The sequence below is a fragment of the Clupea harengus genome, chromosome 10 (assembly GCF_900700415.2).
Source record: "Clupea harengus chromosome 10, Ch_v2.0.2, whole genome shotgun sequence".
In the NCBI taxonomy this organism is placed as follows: Eukaryota; Metazoa; Chordata; class Actinopteri; order Clupeiformes; family Clupeidae; genus Clupea; species Clupea harengus.
This window is the reverse complement of record NC_045161.1, coordinates 11,001,010-11,021,049: the sequence shown is the minus strand read 5'-3', so window position 1 is coordinate 11,021,049 and position 20,040 is coordinate 11,001,010. Positions and strand designations below refer to the sequence as shown.

At 42.5% G+C, this 20,040-nt stretch overlaps 1 protein-coding gene across 1 annotated transcript in view; it reads left to right on the top strand.

The window, feature by feature from the left end:
- The first annotated feature begins 6,152 nt into the window (after positions 1 to 6,152).
- The window catches only part of hmcn1 (hemicentin 1), a 99,546-nt gene continuing 85,658 nt past the window's right edge, over positions 6,153 to 20,040 (top strand). Inside the window, 1 exon segment of the mRNA XM_031575347.1 lies at positions 6,153 to 6,878. Coding sequence (XP_031431207.1) covers positions 6,617 to 6,878 — 262 coding nt within the window. The 5' untranslated portion in view covers positions 6,153 to 6,616.

Sequence of the window (20,040 nt, the reverse complement as noted above, 5' to 3'; positions counted from 1 at the left end):
ATCAACAAAAAAATCATTTTGGGGAGATTGGATGAGTCATCCAGTGACTATACCAAAAGCACTTCAGTTCTGTGTCCAGTGCTATGGTTTTGTCTGACTTAAAAGTCTATGTAAATCATGTAAATTCATGTGCTTTCATCTGCAACTTACTCTTAGAAGAGAGCAGGCTAAAATATATGATCTCACAACTACATCGTCCTAACAGAGAAATTCAGAAGGATGTTAAGACTAGGCCATGCAATTAATGGATATAAAAATGACGTGTGTTATTCAAATTATATTTATTTGTGTATTTCAGTATATAGCAGTGGCCATACAATGCCCTCCAGAATTATTGGCATCCTTGCTAAAGATGATTGAAAAGTCTTATAAAAAATGTACTTTATCAGTTATAAGTCTTACAGTTTTTCTCGATTGCTAACACACATTTACACTTTATTCTCAAGGTGACCATTCCATTTTCAATACAGTAATGTCCATCAGGTCTCTCAGTCAACACTGGCACACATCCTAAAAAGACATCAGGGTAAAATGAAACAACTTTATTTGTACTGTATTTTCAGTTTTTTAATGGAATTGTAACCTGTACTGGAAACATCATTTTACGTTTGTCTGATATTTGCTGAGCTTACAGTGTTATGCACACTACTGAAGTAGCATGAAAACTGGGACATGTTTTGTTGTGATTCTCCATGTTGACATGTTGACTAATTTGGGTATATGGAGAGAATTAAATAATGTTTTTATCAGTCTGTAGCATTGGTCTTGTGTAGTGTTTGTTGAATTTATTGTATATTTGCACTTTCTCTGTGTACTTCACTTACACTACTCTAATCACTGAGAAGTAGAATTGCTAAAAGTGTTTTAGGTTTATAACAGCAGTGTGTAAGTGGTACAAACAGAATTCAGTCATATGCAACGTGTGTGTTTCATATGGTAACAAAATATGGTTTTGTTAAATTAGTGTATCGTTTTTACAAGAGTGTTTCATTTTGCAATGGATCTGAGGTGTTTTGCTCATTGGGTGTGTGGTTGTGCTAATTGTGTGAGGTGTATTGAAAAACAAAACAAAGCAGTCACAACTGTGTTTAAGCAATCGAGAAAAACTGTAATCCTGTTTGGTGTGTCTACAATTAAGCAATCATGTGTTTGCGCACTTGATGGCTGTGTTTATTTGACAGGCTCATAAGTGTGGTAATTTGACAGTCAGTGTTTTGGAATTGCAAGGAAGTGACCTCTTGATATACTTCTGTGTCTAAAGCATTCAAGTGTGTTTAGTGTTTTGAAAATCACTTGTGTGTATTGTTTTGCAAAAAGTGTGATGTTGGCATGTGCTTATAGTGGTGCAAATCTGAGCCGTTGTTTTGTTCCTTGAGTAAAGGTTTTAATAATTGTGTAATACTTTTGATTTTAGTGTTTATCCAATCGTAAAAAACTGTATTTGACAGGCTCATAGGTGTGGTAATTTGACAGTCAGTGTTTTGGAATTGCAAGGAAGTGACCTCTTGATATACTTCTGTGTCTAAAGCATTCAAGTGTGTTTAGTGTTTTGCAAATCACTTGTGTGTATTGTTTCGCAAAAAGTGTGATGTTGACATGTGCTTATAGTGGTGCAAATCTGAACCGTTGTTTTGCTCCTTGAGTAAAGGTTTTGATAATTGTGTAATACTTTTGATTTTAGTGTTTATCCAATCGTAAAAAAACTGTAATAATAAATAAATCAGATATGTCAGAATTATTAGCACCCCTAGAAATTTTAATTACAGTTTTTCTCAATTGCTAACACACATTTTTTGAAAGCATGCCTCGTTTCCTCAAAACTCTAAACACAAATCCCAAAACCACTCACACAAAATGCAAAACCCTTTATATATCCTGCAAAAGGCAACTTTGCTTTCAAAACAGTGTTATGTCACCTCAAAAGGGTACTTTGTTTTCTAATGACAAACACAGCCCATTATATGAGTAGACATTCTAAGCATCGATTGAACACTGATGTGCTCAATGGAAAACACTACTATGAAATGGGAAAACACCAGTATGAAGGCCTTATCAGGAACATTATGTTACTATACGCTTACTCCTGTAGTAAAATATAACTGTATAATGTTTTTACGCAAATATAAAACAACACACAAATATACAGTAACAACTAAAATATTTCTTTATTTTTTCCAAAAGTGCTGTAGCCTATACATCACAGCAAACACAAATGAATGTGTAAATGATTTGCACAGAACAAACAATAGGATATAGGCCAGTACAGTCAACAAAAAAAGAAAGAAAAATGTAAAATAAAAAAGGACAAAAAACTACTGCATCCTGTTCTAGCTCAAGACAATATTGACAATGTGCTATCAGAAATAGACCTACACAGTGTTGTGAATGTTGTTGCATTTTGTGTGAGTGGTTTAGGGATTTGTGTTGAGAGTTTTGAGAAAACGAGGCATGCTTCATGTGTGTAAGCAATCGATAAAAACTGTAACATTGGATTGGATTACAATACAGTACAGTAATGTGTCAGTGCTGATAGGATGCAATCAGTTGTGGAAATGTATATGACTTACTTGCAGATAGTCATAGCATAACTGTTTGACTGTCGGAGTTTCTGACAAAAGGCACCCTGTACACCTGCTTTATTCTCAAGGTGTTCCGCCTTAGAACACAGTCCACTGTGGCTAGGCTCACTGTATTGATGTTTAGGAATATGTCTTGGTCATCAATGGTTGCACTTTGTATTTGTTTATGTAATTTTACAGATACAGTACAATGGAAAATACAAGAATACTATGCTCCTGATAAGGCATTCAAACTAGTGTTTTCCTGTCATAGTAGTGTTTCTTACCTATTCCCTCTTCTGAATGTCCAGAGAATGGATGCAACTGAGAAGCGGCTTATATTTGGTTGAACCCTCTGGCCAGCCTCCTGCATGGTCAAACCATGGTTGACCATATGGTTGACCACAGTGGCCCGAATCTCATCAGAGATAATGGCTCTCCTCTTACTCTCACTCCTCTGCCTTTCTGATCACCTCTCACTTCAATGTTGCCATCAATTGTTCTCCAAACCAGGAGCTAACCTGTGGCCATCATATTGCTAAAGCTTTGATTTCAAATTGCACAACAGTTTAGTGTTTTGAAGAAAGTGTGGTTAATTGAAATTTGTGTCTAAAGCAGATAATTGTGTGTTGTGTTTTAAAGAAAGTGCGGTTAACAATTGAAATTTGTGTCTAAAGCAGATAATTGTGCTTATAGTTTAGCAGAATTGGTTTAGGGAGTTGGCACATGAGTTACAGGTTGTGGTCATTGTGCCATAAGTTCCAGTTTTTGAATGTAATCAATCGAGAAAAACTGTAAGGAAATGTGAAAGATCCCATGCATATTTAACAAATTTTAAGTTGGTGCTTATGAAATTTGATTTAATTTCAATGATTCCCTGTTTCACTGGGGTATAAAAATTAGGTGACACAGAGTCTAAGTCCCTTAGTCATCCAGCACCATGGGAAAGATTTAAGAGCATTCCATTGCAGTACGGCAAAATTGTGTTGGCTTGAACAAATCAAGGGAATTGATACAAGAAAATAGCTGCTCGACTTAAAATGCCCATATCAACAGCCAGGGCAATCATTAAGAAGTTTAAGAAATTCAAAACTATCATGAACCAGCCTGGAAGAGGATGCAGGACTATTCTGTCAATGACCACAGTGAGGAGGCTGTTCATTGCTATGACCATCACAGTCCCCTGACCTAAATCCAGTTGAAAACCTGTGGTTTGAACTCAAGATGAGAGTGCACATGAGAAGACCCAGGACTCTGTAAGATCTGGAGAGACTCTACATTGAGAAATAGTCAAAAATCCCTTCTTCTATGTTCTCAAGTCTTCTAAGACATTACAAGAGAAGACTCAGTGCTGTTCTGTTGGGAAAGGGGGTTGCACAAAATACTTAATGTTGTGTGTGCCAACATTTATAACACAAGTTTTTCGGAATCAACTTCATGTTGTGATCACCTGTGACATTTTTCTTGTGGTAACGAGCTCATATGGAATTCATATATTTTCTTTATTTGGTATGTAAAGACAACACTTGATAATCAATAAGGGGAATTTTCATCAGTGTTTTCCACTCATATTAAATAAGAGTGGCTATAATTCTGGAGGGCACTTTATTCAAGGTGGTGTATACATCGCTCACTGTGAACTTATCTATAACTATTTCTTGTATGGGCTTTTTGTCTAATCCCCCAAAAAGAGTCAACATAGGGCTTTGTAACCTAATGACTAGTTTTACGGTGGGTGAGGAGAAATGTTTAAACTCCACTCTGCTGCTCATCAGACAAAGGCTGACAGTGTTTTCAGCCTGACACATGCTGTCTTAGATTAGTTGCTGTGAGCACCTTGTGCTAAATTAGGCATGAGATGCGGTGTGCACCACCTAACTATTGTTCTTCCTCTAAGCCCGAGGGGCTAATGACACACGTTTGACAATAAAAGACTTGTGACTTGTGACTTGTGACTTGTGAGTCATAATTAAATTTCATATCATATAAAATGTTATGCATGGTTATAGGGCAATAAACTCATAAATGAAAAAAGTGTGGTTTCTTGTTTGTAAATGCTGAGGAAGGTTAGTCTTATAAACTGAATAAAGCATTAACACAAATTACTGCTCCAAATTATAGTATTATTCAAGGTTTAGAAACCCCACTTATGGCATTGTTGAGACTCTATCCAGAGAGGCCTCTTGCACACACACACACACACACACACACACACACACACACACACACACACACACACACACACACACACACAGACACACACACACACACAGACACACACACAGACACACACACAATTACCATAAGCCCACAATAAGTCTATGCTTTGAAGCTGGGTTAGCTGTGAGCTTCAGTTTTCAGCCCTGGTGAGTTTCCTGAGGCAGGCCAGAGGAAATGTGACTCCATCGCTCACAGAGGGGCTTCTGGGAGTTAATGAAGCTTGTGTGACCCGCACAGGGTAGAGCTCAATTCACCTCAAATGCACGTTACTTCCAGTAGTCAAATGAATTCCCATTCACTGAACTGTAAAAGTCCCTAAGTGGGGAAAGGCCAAAATTAGCGGGCTGAGGGTATTAGGACACACCGAGCAATGCTGAAACAAGATCATTCATTCACACCACTGAAACATTTACATGTGATTTAAATTTTCTGGATTGAGTAGTACTCGTAGCACAGTCGTTTAGTTTCATCAGCCTGTCCTGTTCCCACTCGTATCCCTCCTTTTCTGTATCTATTGTCTGCTCCCTTCCTATCACCTGTACTGTCTTCCTGTCAGTCAAGGAGTCAGGTAAATGCTCATACCAGCTGCTTAATTGAGCGGAGAGGAGGTCCTCCCAAGCTTAGCTGTTCCTTAGTTCCTTACCTTACCTGCAGATAAAATGTAATGAAAGATGAAAGTAATCTTACTTTCTAAGACAACTTCTCGCCACTTTAATTTATACATGGGCAGTGGTTGAGTGACATTCGTATATTATTATTATTAGTAATATTAATAATGAAGATTAATAAGAATGCAGCTTCCATGTCACGGTCAGTGTTTTCAGCGGGGACATTGCCACTCTGGTGGAGGCCCTGTGTCATTGTCATTTCACAACCACTAGGAGGCGCGATGTTAACAACATGCACGCACATGCTCAAAACCACAGTTTATATATAGAGTGTTCAGACAGTGAAATACCAGTGATTTAGGTTACCAACAGTAATCTGAAACTAAAAACCTGGATGGTATTGAACAGATTTTGGTGATAGAGAATAGTCATGTTTGTGTTATGTGCATAGAAAATTAGTCTGTTGTGCATTTGTGCATAATGTGTAATGTTTATAATGTCTAACGTTTAATGCAGCAGAAATGTTCTAAATTACAGTCTGACTTCTAAAAATCTAGCAAAGCTAGCAATCAGTAATATTAAAGGACAACACTCACGAGAGAAACCCGGGTTTCCCCATGCTAATTGACCCATTTACGTTCATGTGTCACTTTGAAGTAGCAACGCTGTCCTTAAAAGTTGCCACCAATCCTTTGTCATTAGTTTGGCCTTTGGTTAGTTATGAGTAGATTTTGGCTCGCTGATACACCCGCGTTTAACTGGGTTGGGCCATTGAGTGTATGCATGGGCAGAGTGGGCTGTATATCACTACGTCTCTCTTGTGCCCAAAGTTGCTAATTATGCGCATAGGTCTACTGAGCCTGCATTCTGTCGGCAACGCACAACTCCGTGGGAGGAGGAAAGGTCTTGGCCACTAGAGAGAGAGAGGGAGAGCGAGAGAGAGTCGTGCGTTAAATACAATCTCACCGGGAGCTACAGTCGCGGCAGCAGCATCTTTGCCCAGAATCGAGGAAGGATACACTTGCCTACCTCTTCTTCCTCCTTCTGTTGTCGCTCTTTTCGTGTCCGAGGGAAAGTTGGCCAGAGTTTGCACTCACTCAGCATTTGCTTTTGAGCGTGGAACCAATGTCTTCCCCTTGTTCTCAGTACCGACGCTAAGGTTCTCGAGTGGGAAACACACAACAAAGTCGAAATTTTTTCCAGTGCTCAGACCGGCCGGGTCTTTGCAGAATGGGGTTCACTCTCTCGCCTCAGTGGCTCCTGCCACTCTTGGTGGCAACTTTATCTACGGCGCAAGACCCACGGAGCCCCGAACCGGACCAAGAAATTCCGGAGGGAGCATCCACCTTGGCGTTTGTTTTTGACGTGACCGGCTCGATGTATGACGATCTGGTTCAAGTCATCGATGGAGCATCGAAGATTCTGGAGACGTCCCTCAGCAGACCCAAGAGACCACTGTACAACTTCGCTCTAGTCCCCTTTCACGACCCAGGTATGTGCACGTCGTGTGAGGTCATGGAAATTGGAGTTTGTCTGCACTTCTCGAATCATTACACGATTCGGTTATGTCTGTCATTTCACCTTTTTAAAATGTTGATCTATTTTGGTGTCTGACGGATAAACCCATTTGTGATCAGAGATCGAAAGCAATGCTCAGTCTCGAGCTTATAGTGATATATAGGGTAGGTCCATCGACCTGGACACATTCAATACCTGGACACACTTTCAAGAAATGTTTGAAGTTTAAACAGAAAAATAACCTAGAAATGTATTAAAACCAAATCAAATCCTTTATTGTAGAGAGTGATGAATTGCATAGCCATCACTTCAAGAAAAACGTGTTATTTATGTTAAGCCTAATAGTTTTATTTGAGGTTTGCAGTATGTATGTGATCTAACACAAAAGCTCACGCCCTCGACAGAAACGTGTGAAAAATCGTAGTTTGCTGACAACTGAATGCAGAGTCCCCTCTCACCTCCACCTCCGGCCGCGATCGGAGCATTGTATCTCCCCAGGCCCAGATGTTCCTGTGCGGATTCACTGTCATTATCACCCCTTCCCCCGATCCTCCGGGCTTAACGACCTCAGGGATGCATGCGTCGGGATACCTGCCTGGAGTCTCTCTCTCTCTCCGTTTCTCCTTCTCTCCCTTTCTCTCTCTTGCGAGCAGATAGTGCTAAATACGCCAGAAAATCGTGTGTGGCCTGTTAGGGCACATTAATGTCACTCATATTGGTGAACCAATGTCAGATGCTGACATGAAATTTATGACAACTTTCAACCTTTCAGCAGCCCGCCCCCACATCCTTTTAAAACTCTGCCACTTTCTTTTAAAAGAGTAGCTCTGTGTATGTAGGAAGGGGAACAGAACTTTCGAACACGAAACTGTAGTGTTGTCTGATTAACAAGTAGACGTAAAAACTAAGTTTTTGTGGACCCAAACAAAACCCCGCTGAGTCGCCTCCTGTCACCCTTCATATACATGTCTCTCTGTGTGTGTGTAACTAAAGGGGGTGATAGGAAGCACTCGGCCAACTGCAACACCCTGTAAACGCTCCTGGCTGAGCCCCGAGGGCCTGAACAACATGTAACCAGTGGCCCAGCATCACTCCAAAACCAAACAGCTCTCACAGGAAACGTCGATCCTTGCTTTAGTCTATTCGTAGCAAACCCACAGGACACACCAACCGACACTCCTGTGCAAATAATTAGAACGAGAAATGGCAACTCTTAATAAGGCTATCACAAAACAAGGGCAGACAAGGTCGTTTGTCAGAAAGAGGAAGAGGGAGAGGAGGAGAAAGTGTAGTTGAGTTGCGGTTATGGTTTAACGTGTAACATGAATGTATTACTGATGAGCCATAACTTGTGGACACAGCATTTTGCAAATACAAGTGGGATTATATCAGGACAATTTACATCTTGGCTTAGCAGTGAGATGTCGCCTCTTTCTGCTACCACACGCTGAGCCCGAATCTGACCGCAAACTTGTTTCTCTGAACAACGAGAGCCTAATAGATTTCCCAGCCATTTCTCGGAGCGCACTGGAATTTTCTTTAAAGATGCTCTCCATTTGTATCTGGTGATCGTTTCAGACCCCCGTGCTCAGCTTGAGCAGCGTCTTCGCGACCAAACCCCACCGCACAGGGGTGCTTCAGGGAGAACATACCCCATACACACACAACACACACACAAACGCTCTCTCTCTCTCTCTTTTACTCTCTCTCATACACACACACGTACACACACATACACACAGACACACAAGGGCTCTGAATCCGTCTTCCAGATGTGCACGCTGTTCTGCTAAAGTCAGCATGTCAAATTCTTGAAGCGTTCTTGTATATCGCTTCAATCAGGTCTTGCAAGTTTGGCGCAGCAAGCCAAGGAAAATAAATATTTGAAAGCGAGGTATGCCTTGTGTATACAAAAATAAAAAATTATGATTTCTATTAAGAGTGCGGGGGCTCTAAAAGGCAGGTCTTTTTATACTTTTTTGTGCAACCCCATGGATGACTACCTGCCTAACATCTATAATAAATTGCCCTTCTTCAGCCCATGGTGCTTCTAAAACATCTCAAGATGATGTCAGGAAGTGTTCCTGAGTTCCAAATCCAGAAGGACATGGGCGGCTGGTTTCTGTCATGTCTGCCAGAATGATATGTTATGTGTACACGCAGGCTTTTCTTTTAAAGACAAAATGCCTTTTTTCTTTAGGTTTTTATGCAGTGGTCTAGAATCTACATCATCATCAAAACTCCTGCATAGATGGTTCTCTGTAGTGTTCTACACACAAAAGAAGGGGACAACAGCATAGAGACACTTATAACGTTTTGATTGAACCTCTGATTGAACTTGGAAACAGTCACACACACACACGCACACACACACACACACACACACACGCACACGCACACGCACACGCACACACACGCACACGCACACACACGCACACACAGGCATGCAGAGCACACACAGTCTTGCAGTGATACAGGAAACTGTGCTTATTTTCTTTGGCCTTCTCTCATCTCTCTTGTGTTGGCTTGATCACTGTCATATTTATCCAGTGCACAGAGGGAAGCGGTTTGAGTTAGTGTGCGTGTGTGTGTCTGTCTGTGTGTGTGTGCGTGTGCGTGTGCGTTTGTGTGTGAGATGGGGGTGGGTTGGATTTAGGATGTTGGTATATGCTTGGTTGGAAAGGTCAGGAGAGTATGGGAAAATGTAATCAATGGCGAAACTGTGTAGGTTACAGGGTCAGCATTGATTTTGGGGAGAATGTGAGAAAACTGAGAATCGCTCAGATGAGAACCATGACAGGATAGGCACATTCAAGCATCTGAAAGAGTTTTGCTAAGAGGACAGCCAGTAAAGGTGACCTTCCCTGGAAGGGACCAGATAAGTGCTGGTGGGTTTACATGGAAACACACTTGCATAATCACACACACACACACACACACACACACACACACACACACACACACACGCACACACAAACTAAAGAAATGAGCCGAGGTTTGTGCTGCCTGCTCATCTCAATCCCATGAACCCCTGCAGAGTTGCACTCTTTACCGTCGCTCCAACTGTGCTTTGGGAGGAGAGGGGAGGGTGCATGCACACACAAACACACACTTGGTGAACTTGGCGGCCCAAATGTCAGGTAAAACCATACAGAATATTCTGTAGAGACATGAGTTCCCTCTCCCGGGAGCTTCAGCTTCTGAAATACTGAGACCAGAGACCTCATGAACCGAGAATTAACAAGGTCTATCTGAAATCTATCAGATTTGTCTCTAGACAGAGTTTTTCTGTACCAAATAATATCAAATAATATGATTTGGTGCAAAATAATAATATTGTATTATTTATAAAAATAAATATGAAATAATATGAAAATCAATTTCAAAGAATGGTGGTTATGTGATTTCAATTGTGTTTTTCTCAGAAGCGCATTTGGGCCATATTAATTCTCTGTTGACAGCATGTCGACCTACTATTGAAGCTTAAACATAGTGCTGATGGAAGGGCCTCTGTTTACTGCTGCTGGTTGATGAATACAGGTGGATTGCTTGTTTTTTTTTGTTTGGCTACTCTCCTTTTTTGTACTCTCCTCCTTTCTGGTTCAACAGACTGATTCTTCATCATCATCATCGTCATCATCATCATCACCATCATCTCCTTCTTCTTCCTTCTCCTCTCAATATCTGTCTGTCTGTCTGTCTGAGGGATAACAGATGTTCTCTGTTGTGTAGATATGTGCCATGACATGGAGCTTTGAGTGGGTTAGCGCACGTCTGTCTGTCTGTCTGTCTGTCTGTCTGTCTGTCTGTCTGTCTGTCTGTCTGTCTGTCTGTCTGTCTGTCTGTCTGTCTGTCTGTCTGTCTGTCTGTCTGTCTGTCTGTCCGTCCGTCCGTCTGTCTGTCTGTCTGTCTGAGGGATAACAGATGTTTTCTGTTGTGTAGATATGTGCCATGACATGGAGCTTTGAGTGGGTTAGCGCACGTCTGTCTGTCTGTCTGTCTGTCTGTCTGTCTGTCCGTCCGTCCGTCTGTCTGTCTGTCTGTCTGTCTGTCTGTCTGTGGGATAACAGATGTTCTCTGTTGTGTAGATATGTGCCATGACATGGAGCTTTAAGGGAGTAAGCGCACGCCTGAGGTGTGTCAGCCTGTCCCTTTGAAGCTTAATGACATCATAGGCCTTTATATGGTCTTTCTTTCCCTCTTTTCTTTTCTTTTCTTTCTCTCCCTTTTTTCTTTTCTGTCTTCCTCTCTTTTTTTTCTTTTCCCCCTCTATGACCTGCTCTTATGCTCCATCTTCCTTCTCTGGTGCTGCATTCCACACACCCATTCAGAGAGCTTTACCTGTAGTTATGCAGGACCTAAAGTACTGAGGACAGTGTGTGTGTGTTTGTGTCCGTGTCTGCGCGTGTGTGTGTGTCTGTTTGTGTGTGTGTGTGTGTGTGTTTGAGTCCGAGAGGTGTATTTAGGTTTTGCAAAGGTGAATGTATGAGGGGGTTGTTAAGTGGGGGGAAGGAAAGCTCTCAAGCAGTGCACATGCTGAAAGGCCCTCTCTTCTCCTCTCCTTTGTTCTGCAGCTCTTTTATTTTTCTCTTTCCTCATCCTGTCTTTTCTTCTCTGTCTCTCTCTCTCTCTCTCTCTCTCTGCCTTCATCTGTCCATAGCTGCACTAATGTTCCTCTTGGAAGCACTCTGTCCGTGAAAGATTACAAGGGCAGTATGATTGGCCTAGGCAGAGAGGTAAATGATGCCATTAGGCAGGAATTCTTCACTGTGTGTGTGTGGTGTGTGTGTGTGTGTGTGTATGCACGTGTATAATTCTGTCAACCCATCTCTCTAATGGAGAAGGGTAGGAGTGGATATTAATTTAGCCTGTAATTTGTAGGGCGATGCCGTACCCACACACGTGCACGAACACACAGTCAAACACACCACAGAGGTGTTGTGTGATGCCACAAAAGGGACTCTTACACACACACACACACACACACACACACACACACACACACACACACACACACACACACACACACACACACACACACACATAGCGCTTACCTGGGATTACACAAGTGGAATGGTTTGAAGTCAGGTTAGTGGGTTAGAGGAACAGTACTATGCCTCTACAATTGGTGGCTGGTGGTATGACAAGCAGTTTGTGGAATGCTTTTACCTCTTAACATCTTTTCTCTTTTACTCTCTCTCTTTGTCCTGCTCAGACAGTGGTAATAGATAGTAGTGTTGCACTTAAAAAGGTCGTTTTTATGCACAACGACAATGCATTTTTGTGTGAAGATAGCAAAAAGTGGCTCAAAGGGCACTCATTGAAGCATTTGAATACATTTAGTAGATGTCATCACATTTAGTGTCAAGCATGACTATACAAGTTAAAGGAATAATGAAGTTCTTAATGAGGCAACAGTCTTGCCTGTTGCAGAGATCATGTACAGTATATGTTAATGGGAACCATTTCACCTGGAGCCCCTACAAGAGTCCTTCTAGTGGGCCTGAACTTCAATAGTCAGTTTTACCATAAGAGTCCTCCAGAACTCAGTGGCACTGAGAAGGTAAATTACTTTATTAAGTTCAGGCTTCGAAAATTGGAAACACTACATTACAAACCACTGGAGGTATCCTGTCCAGACACAGGTACCCGACTCACACAGCTGCTCCATATTGGACAAATTACCCACAGGTCTTGGGAAGCCGTACAGACCGCGGCCACCCATTGGCTCTCCAATGGTACCTCCCGGCCCCTGGTCTTGTTTTGACTGGACAATGGGATAGTCAGTGACCTCCAGTGTCTGGCAGACTTTGCTGATCTCTCAGGCAAGGGTGGAGGGTTGGTGGGGATGGGGGTTTAAAGTGGACAGACGAATATATGGATGAATGATGAAAGGCAGATTGAGTCAATCTGTCTGTGTATGTCTCTCTGACTCTGTCTGTCTGTCTGTCTGCCCGACAATATATTGATATATAACATATAACAGATAAAGTATAAACAATTTCACATTTATATTCAGAGCAGTACTTTACAGTACAGTACAGTACTTCGTTGTTGCAGCCTGATGCAGGTCTCACCAGTATGAAGTGAAAGTCAGGTGTCGGTGAAACAATAAGACGGGGGACAGGATGAGTTAGAGGGAGAGTGGCAGAGAAAGGATAAGGGAGGAGTAAAAAGAGCTGGTCCAAGTTGTACCTAGCAATATAACGCAAGCAATTGTGACCACATCCATTGACACAAAATGGAATTAACTTTTCTAAAATGGGTATAGGGTTTCTGTTAGATAAGATAGATAAATAGCTAGTAGCTAGGGATGGGCATGGGATGAGTAACGTTACTGGATTTGGACGTCAGTTGTTCAATGTATGGAGTAATTGCGTTCTTAAATTGAGTACTTTTGAGTACTCTTAAATTTAGAGTCAAACCTCTGTGGTATATTTCTGTCATGCTGTTTGTTGCCGAGGTGGTAAACAGCCGTGGCCAGACCACTCCTCCATGTGGCTGATAGCAGTTAAAGCTAGCGGCACTAGTCGGCATCACTTCACCGTCTCAAATACTCACTGCCTTGATAACCCAGCTGCACACGAAGTATGAATGTGAGTACTCAAATGTTTAAATTGACGTAAAATGCCTATCCCTACTAGAAGCCGTGATAAAGAAGTTAAGGTTAGCTAACCTCTTAAAATCTTCCTGGGCCCTAAACTGTCTGCATCTTTCAAAATGCATCTCCAATACGCACCCACGTTTTACTATGTCTCTGGTGATGGAGCTTTTCAGAAGGATGCAGAGGCTTTTTAGGTTGGTTAAAATCGAACGTTACCTCTGTTGATCCAGTTTGTTTGCTTGCTTCCATGGCTGCAGCATTCTGTTTGCCTGCCAATTTGATTCATATCTGGCAACCCGGGGTGTCGAAATGGTACTGGGAAATGGGCAGTGGCTGGGATAACACAGGCCAAAACACAAACACACATTCCGCACCGGAACAGAAATTTCAAAGGAGAACATGCTGGCTGGAGCATTGTTGTCGGAGCGGCCATTATTTCAATTTAGCATGTTTCCTTAATCTCTGATGATATATCATGGTCATTTTATGATTTAGTACAGTAAATATATTACGCATTGTTCCTTCAAGAATGATGAAGTATGATTAGCTTGTGTGATCCATTTAATAAAACAAGGGTGGATTCAATTGCAGGGGCAGACGGACAGATTGACAAATGATAAATGGGGTCCAAAGAAGTTTAGCCAAATTCCCTGAATGCTCCAAATGAACCCTAATTAAGTTCATACCATCAGAAATGTGGACAACTCAGAGAACTCATAAAAGTGTTTATCTAATGCTGGTTTATTGTTGGGGTGTCCTAAGCACTGTCCACATTCGCTCTGGTCACGGGCAATAACCTTGCATCGCTGCCAGTGACAGGGATGAACGTGGCCACATGATTTAAGGGAAGGCCCATGCTGAGTGTTGTAGTGCATCACTGAGCTTGACCCTGAAAGAATCCGATATTTCACCTTTGAACTCATCTTTTTCCTCGGAACTCGGAACGGAATGTTGAATGACTTTATCTGGTGTTGCAAAATTGGATTGAGGACTGTTTCTTCTGAATGTCTTCATGGTGATTTAAAGAAATGTGATGTAGAAGACGGGAACAGGACTGTAATGTTGGCAGCTTTTGTAAGCTACACAAATGCACCTATAGTGATAACATACATATTAACACGTCACTCAGAAATCACAGTTAGAAATGTGTATGTGTTTATGTGCATGTGTGTGTCAGTGCTTTTATACCCGTATTTCAGTGAAGCTCCAGTTAAAGGTGCGGTCCACAATTTTTTCACACTTTGTGTCATATTCAATGTATTGCTCCCCTAGCTGTACGTTCGTGTTTGCGCTAAAAATACATTTTGTGTTCATACACAACCCTGGCTCTGTAAATGGGAAACAAACACAGTGGTTCGGACCGAGCCATAAACATTCCCAGCAAATCAACACGGTGCTTTAGAAGCACGGAAGGGAGGGGTGTAATTTGATTGGCTGTTGAGCTCAAATGTCAACAACAAAAACGAATTGTGGACTGCATCTTGAAGAACACACAATGGAATCTCTAGCACACCCACCATAAGGCAGGACTCCCGGCACTAAGCAGTAACCAGCTCAGCCTCCAAACAGCTGAGGGCCACCTGTCTGTGTCCCCCGTGAACGCCACCACCCCTTTTAACCCAGTCACACGCTCCCCACTCCCTCTACTGCTGTCAGCTGCCACGGTTAGCCAGGTGAGCCTGACACGTCCCACCCCCTCCTGCCCAAGAGCAGACGGTCCTGGCTGGAGGTCACACTGTGGTCTGAGAGGGGGACTGTGGGTAAGGTGACTCTACTTTTGGGCAGTAAGAAGATACATTCAAGGCTCCTTTTGAATGAGAGTGTGATGGAGGCTGTGGACGGACTTGATTGTCCCAATACTCAATGAGAGATCTGGCAGGCAGTGAGTGACATCATTCCCAACCAACCCCACCATGCCAGAATTCAGTTGCATTAACAGATTCACATATACGATGACGCACACACACACACACACACACACACACACAAACCCTGCATTTACCCACATAAACATACATTTTCACATTCACAAACTCTTACACTCAGCGTTTTGTCCGAGCCCCAGCAGGTCTCTCCTCAATCCAACAGTTTTATGGTCAAATTAAAAGTCGTTATGCAACCAGATGCATGTCTAGACATCTGTTATTAAGTCAGGGTTATTTTTAATTTGGCATACATACATTAATTTCATTTGATATTTTCAAATTCATGCATGGAAAAGTCGTTCAACCTCAAGTCCTTACAGATGGGTTTTGTGCCAGTGGTGTGGTTTCTGGTGATTAGGAGCACTGTGATCTCATGGATTAGTTTGAAAACCCCCTTTGTGTGTATATGTGTGTTTGTGTGTGTGAGTGTTTCGCTGTTACACATTGTGATCAAAACTCGTGTAAAGTCCCATGTTTTGTGAGTGGAATGAACTAAATCTTAACTTTTCGTTCGTTTCTTTTTTCTTTCTATCTTTCTTTCTTTTTTTCTGTCTCTATTCTTTTCTCTCTGTCTCTGTTTGCTCTCTCTGCTAATACATTACCTTTACAAATGCAGAGGTAGTTCTGCTCCCAGCTGGTGTGTCTGCTACACTGCTTTGTGTGTGTGTGTGTGTGTGTGTGTGTGTGTGTGTGTGTGTGTGTGTGAGTATGGATGTATTTGCGTGAATGTGTTAGGGCTGTGCAATTAATCAAATTAAAATTTTAATTAAGATTATGGCTTCCAACGATTATGAAAACAAAGTCGAGATTAAATGATTAATTTGCCGCATTCAGTTTTTTCAGTGATGCTCTCATTTTGTCTTGAGTTATAAATCCAGCATACTTATTTATTTACAGCGCTGCGCTTTTGTCCCTCCTTAAAGCCCAAACTCACTCTCAGCCACTGAATATGTAGCGCCACTGCTGACATTTGACATGGTATTATATTCATGACGACACATACCATTACATTTGTTATTATGATTATGATTATGATTATAGTTCAAAGCTACAGGCCTAAACCAAATAACTAACAACTCAATCCCAGGCCTAGCGTTAGCATCTCCTCTGATCTGTCATTGTCCAGCATGTTTAGTATGGAATGAAATGGAAAGTTTATTTACCATGTGATCCGGTCCTGAAATAAATAATTCAACAGCTCGGTTTGGGCTGATGCAAAAACAATGGGCTTTCCAGTAACACGTTCATGTCACATCCCCACATGAAAACACGTCATAACCTAAAACCTAAACCAGATATTTTTAAGTGGCAGTGAGTGCACCATTGTCAGTGTAGGCTTACATCATCTTTTTCAACTGAATATGACAAAAACTTGGTACACAAAATTAAGTAAAGATGAACACTTTTCTGTATGTATTTCCTATTTCTAATTAAAGAACACAAAATACAGGTTAATATATTATTATAATATAATAATATAAACACTTAATGCATTGGTGATAATACTACTACTAAAGTAGAAAAAAAATTATATTAAATAAAAGCACTGAGGGTCCATTGTCACAGGGTCATGTCCACGTGCACAACCACATCGTTGCTGAAAAAAATCCTAGGGGATGAGTAATCATGTTAACAAAATTGTGATCTCATTATTGTCCAAAATAATAATATTTTTTTTCCATAATAGAGAAGCCCTAGTGTGTGCACTCATTTGTGTGTTTAAGCATGAGTGTATGAAAGATAGACTTTTTCTGCCATTGTGTGAGAGCAAGGTGTGTGGTCGTTGTTTCTGGCATCCTCTCTCTGACCTCCAAATAATCCTATTCTCCCACCCATACCCCAATACCCCCATACCCCAATACCCCCCGACCCCCCCCCACACACACATATAGGCTTATACTGACATACTGTAATGCTACATGTTGTGACATCATGGAATATCCATACATGAAGGCTGCTGTTGCCTGTTATTGTTCACAAGTGTTTCTGGTTGGGTCTCAGAATGAGATCAGATCCATATGCTGCTGGGCACACACGCACATACAAATTAACCATAAACACACACACACACACACACACACACACACACACACACACACACACACACACACACACACACACACACACAGACAGACACACACACACACATAGACACACATAGACACACACACACACACACACACACACACACATACACACACACACACACACACACACACACACACACGCACACACATTCTGGAACAGTTTCTGGAAAGCCTGACATTTCACCTCCTAAAGACCGAAGCCAAGCGGGGAACCACGGGCTGGCACTCCTACAGGGCTGCGACTGGCTGACTGGAAACCATTCCTCTGCCTGTCCTACTGCAAGAAGCCATTAGACACACAGACACACACACACACACACACACACACACACACACACACACACACACACACACACACACACACACTCTTACCGGGCTGCGACTGGCTGACTGGAAACCATTCCTCTGCCTGTCCTACTGCAAGAAGCCATTAAGGGTGGAAATCAGCACCATTTGAGCGTTCAATCCGCTCTACAAAGAGCTTGAATTGCTTCCTCCATTTGGAAAAAAGGTTCTCTTGCTGCCAGGTTGTAGGTAGAACACATTTGTGTTCCCTCTAAAGGTCCAGCTTAGTCTAAGGCCAGAGGTTTTGTGGGAAAAGGAACAACATTAACCTTAAAGAGGATCTGTCAGGGTTTATGTCATAAGTGATTTCCCCACCAAATGAGGTCCTAGCTCAAGACTCTTGTCCCGGTGAGAATGGATGAAACGGTCCACCAGTGTGACATGGACTCCTAATGAAAGCATTCAAAGCTCATTTCATGAGAAAAAGCAAAGGTGAAATCTCAGTCTTGAATCTCTTTCTTGTGTCATCTACAATCCCTAGTACCATGCTCTCACACCATGCAATAGGGCTGTGCATTCGCATGACGCACGCACGCACGCACGCACGCACGCACGCACGCACGCACGCACGCACGCACGCACGCACGCACGCACGCACGCACGCACACACACACACACACACACACACACGGCTAAATATAATCAGAGGCCTGAGGGTTATGAGTCATCTGATCAAGCTAAATGTTTCTTTGGAAGCAAACCGATTTGACAACATTATGTCAGACACTAGTCTCAGAATCCCCTCTATTCCTGTGCACATGCATTCTGGATCTTGTTTTCTGTTGAGGGACGTTGCTTCCTAATGAGACTCCACAAGTGAGGTTACCTTAGTAACGAGTAAGGTGTGGTAGGTGTGACTTTCACCACTGTGTGCCAATTGAGACCCAGTCCTGCGAGCTTTCCTCTAACGATTCCAGATTTGAAGGTTACATCAGTGATGACAAAAGCCATGTTAAAGTGGCCAACTCAGACTTGAACTTAGGCCCGTGGAGACTGACCGTAAGACCGGGGAGCTGAGGGCTGCAGGCAGACGCAGCAGGCGCTGCCAAGACCCCGGCCTTGAGCACTCACAGTAGTAGGAGGATGAAGGGATACAAAGAAAAGAGGAGTGCAGAAAAATAGCCCCATCTTTCCAATCACACAACACTACCCAGAGCTCTGAGACCAGTGTGTGTGTGTGTATGTGTGTTTGTGTGTGTGTGTGTGTGTGTGTGTGCATACGCTCTCTTTGCTATTCGAGAGCACTCTTGCCCAGCCACCAACGTTCCTGCAGTAAATCATAATCAAGGACTTATTTTCCCCCTTGATCATTGCATGGGTTGAAACAGCCACTGTCGTCCTTTGCACGTGTATTTGGGATGGTCTGCATTTCATAAAGCTGAGGTAGTTCTTTTTGTCTTTTTTTTTTATGAGTTACAGTGCCCTGAGTCGACAATGTTTGCATATGCCAAAGGAAAGTGTGAGTTTGTGCGTGTTAAGGATGGTTGTGTGTTCGGCAGTGTGAGAGAGTCCAGGACCGGAGTTAAAAGCTGATCGCCACATCCTTTTATTTGCTGACAAATGTCTCCAAGGTTTCACAGATTCAACAGAGATGGACTGGGAGGGTTGGGGTGGGGGGGGGGAGTGGGAGGAAGAGACAGCAGAAGTTTTCAATTTTCGTTCCTTTCTCTTCTCACATTTTTCCTGGACTAAGTGTGCCAAATCCTGCTTGTCTGGAGGAGCAGGAGTGTGTGGGTGTGTGTATCTCAGTCTAACTGAAACACACACACACACACACACACACACACACACACACACGCGCATACACACACACACACACACATAATCGCTGGCAGCTGTACTCCTGCATGTTTATCCAGCCGAGGGTCCAGCCGTATCGGACCAGCCGGCGACCCCCACAGGTCAAGAGTCACCAGGGACAGCAGATCAATCCGGCACTTTCCTGGCCTTTCTCTCTCTCTCATTCATTTACTCTCCCTGTCTTTCTCTCTCTCTCTCCCTCCATCTCTCTTTTCCTGTCTCTCTTTCTCTCCCTATGTCTTTCTCCTTTTAACACACACTCGCACTCAAGGCTAGACTTCCGCATTCACCAGTCAGAGAGGTTATCTTCACTAAGCCCCTCCAAGAATGTTCAGACAGGATGAAGGAAACACTCATTCAGATAGACATTCAGTT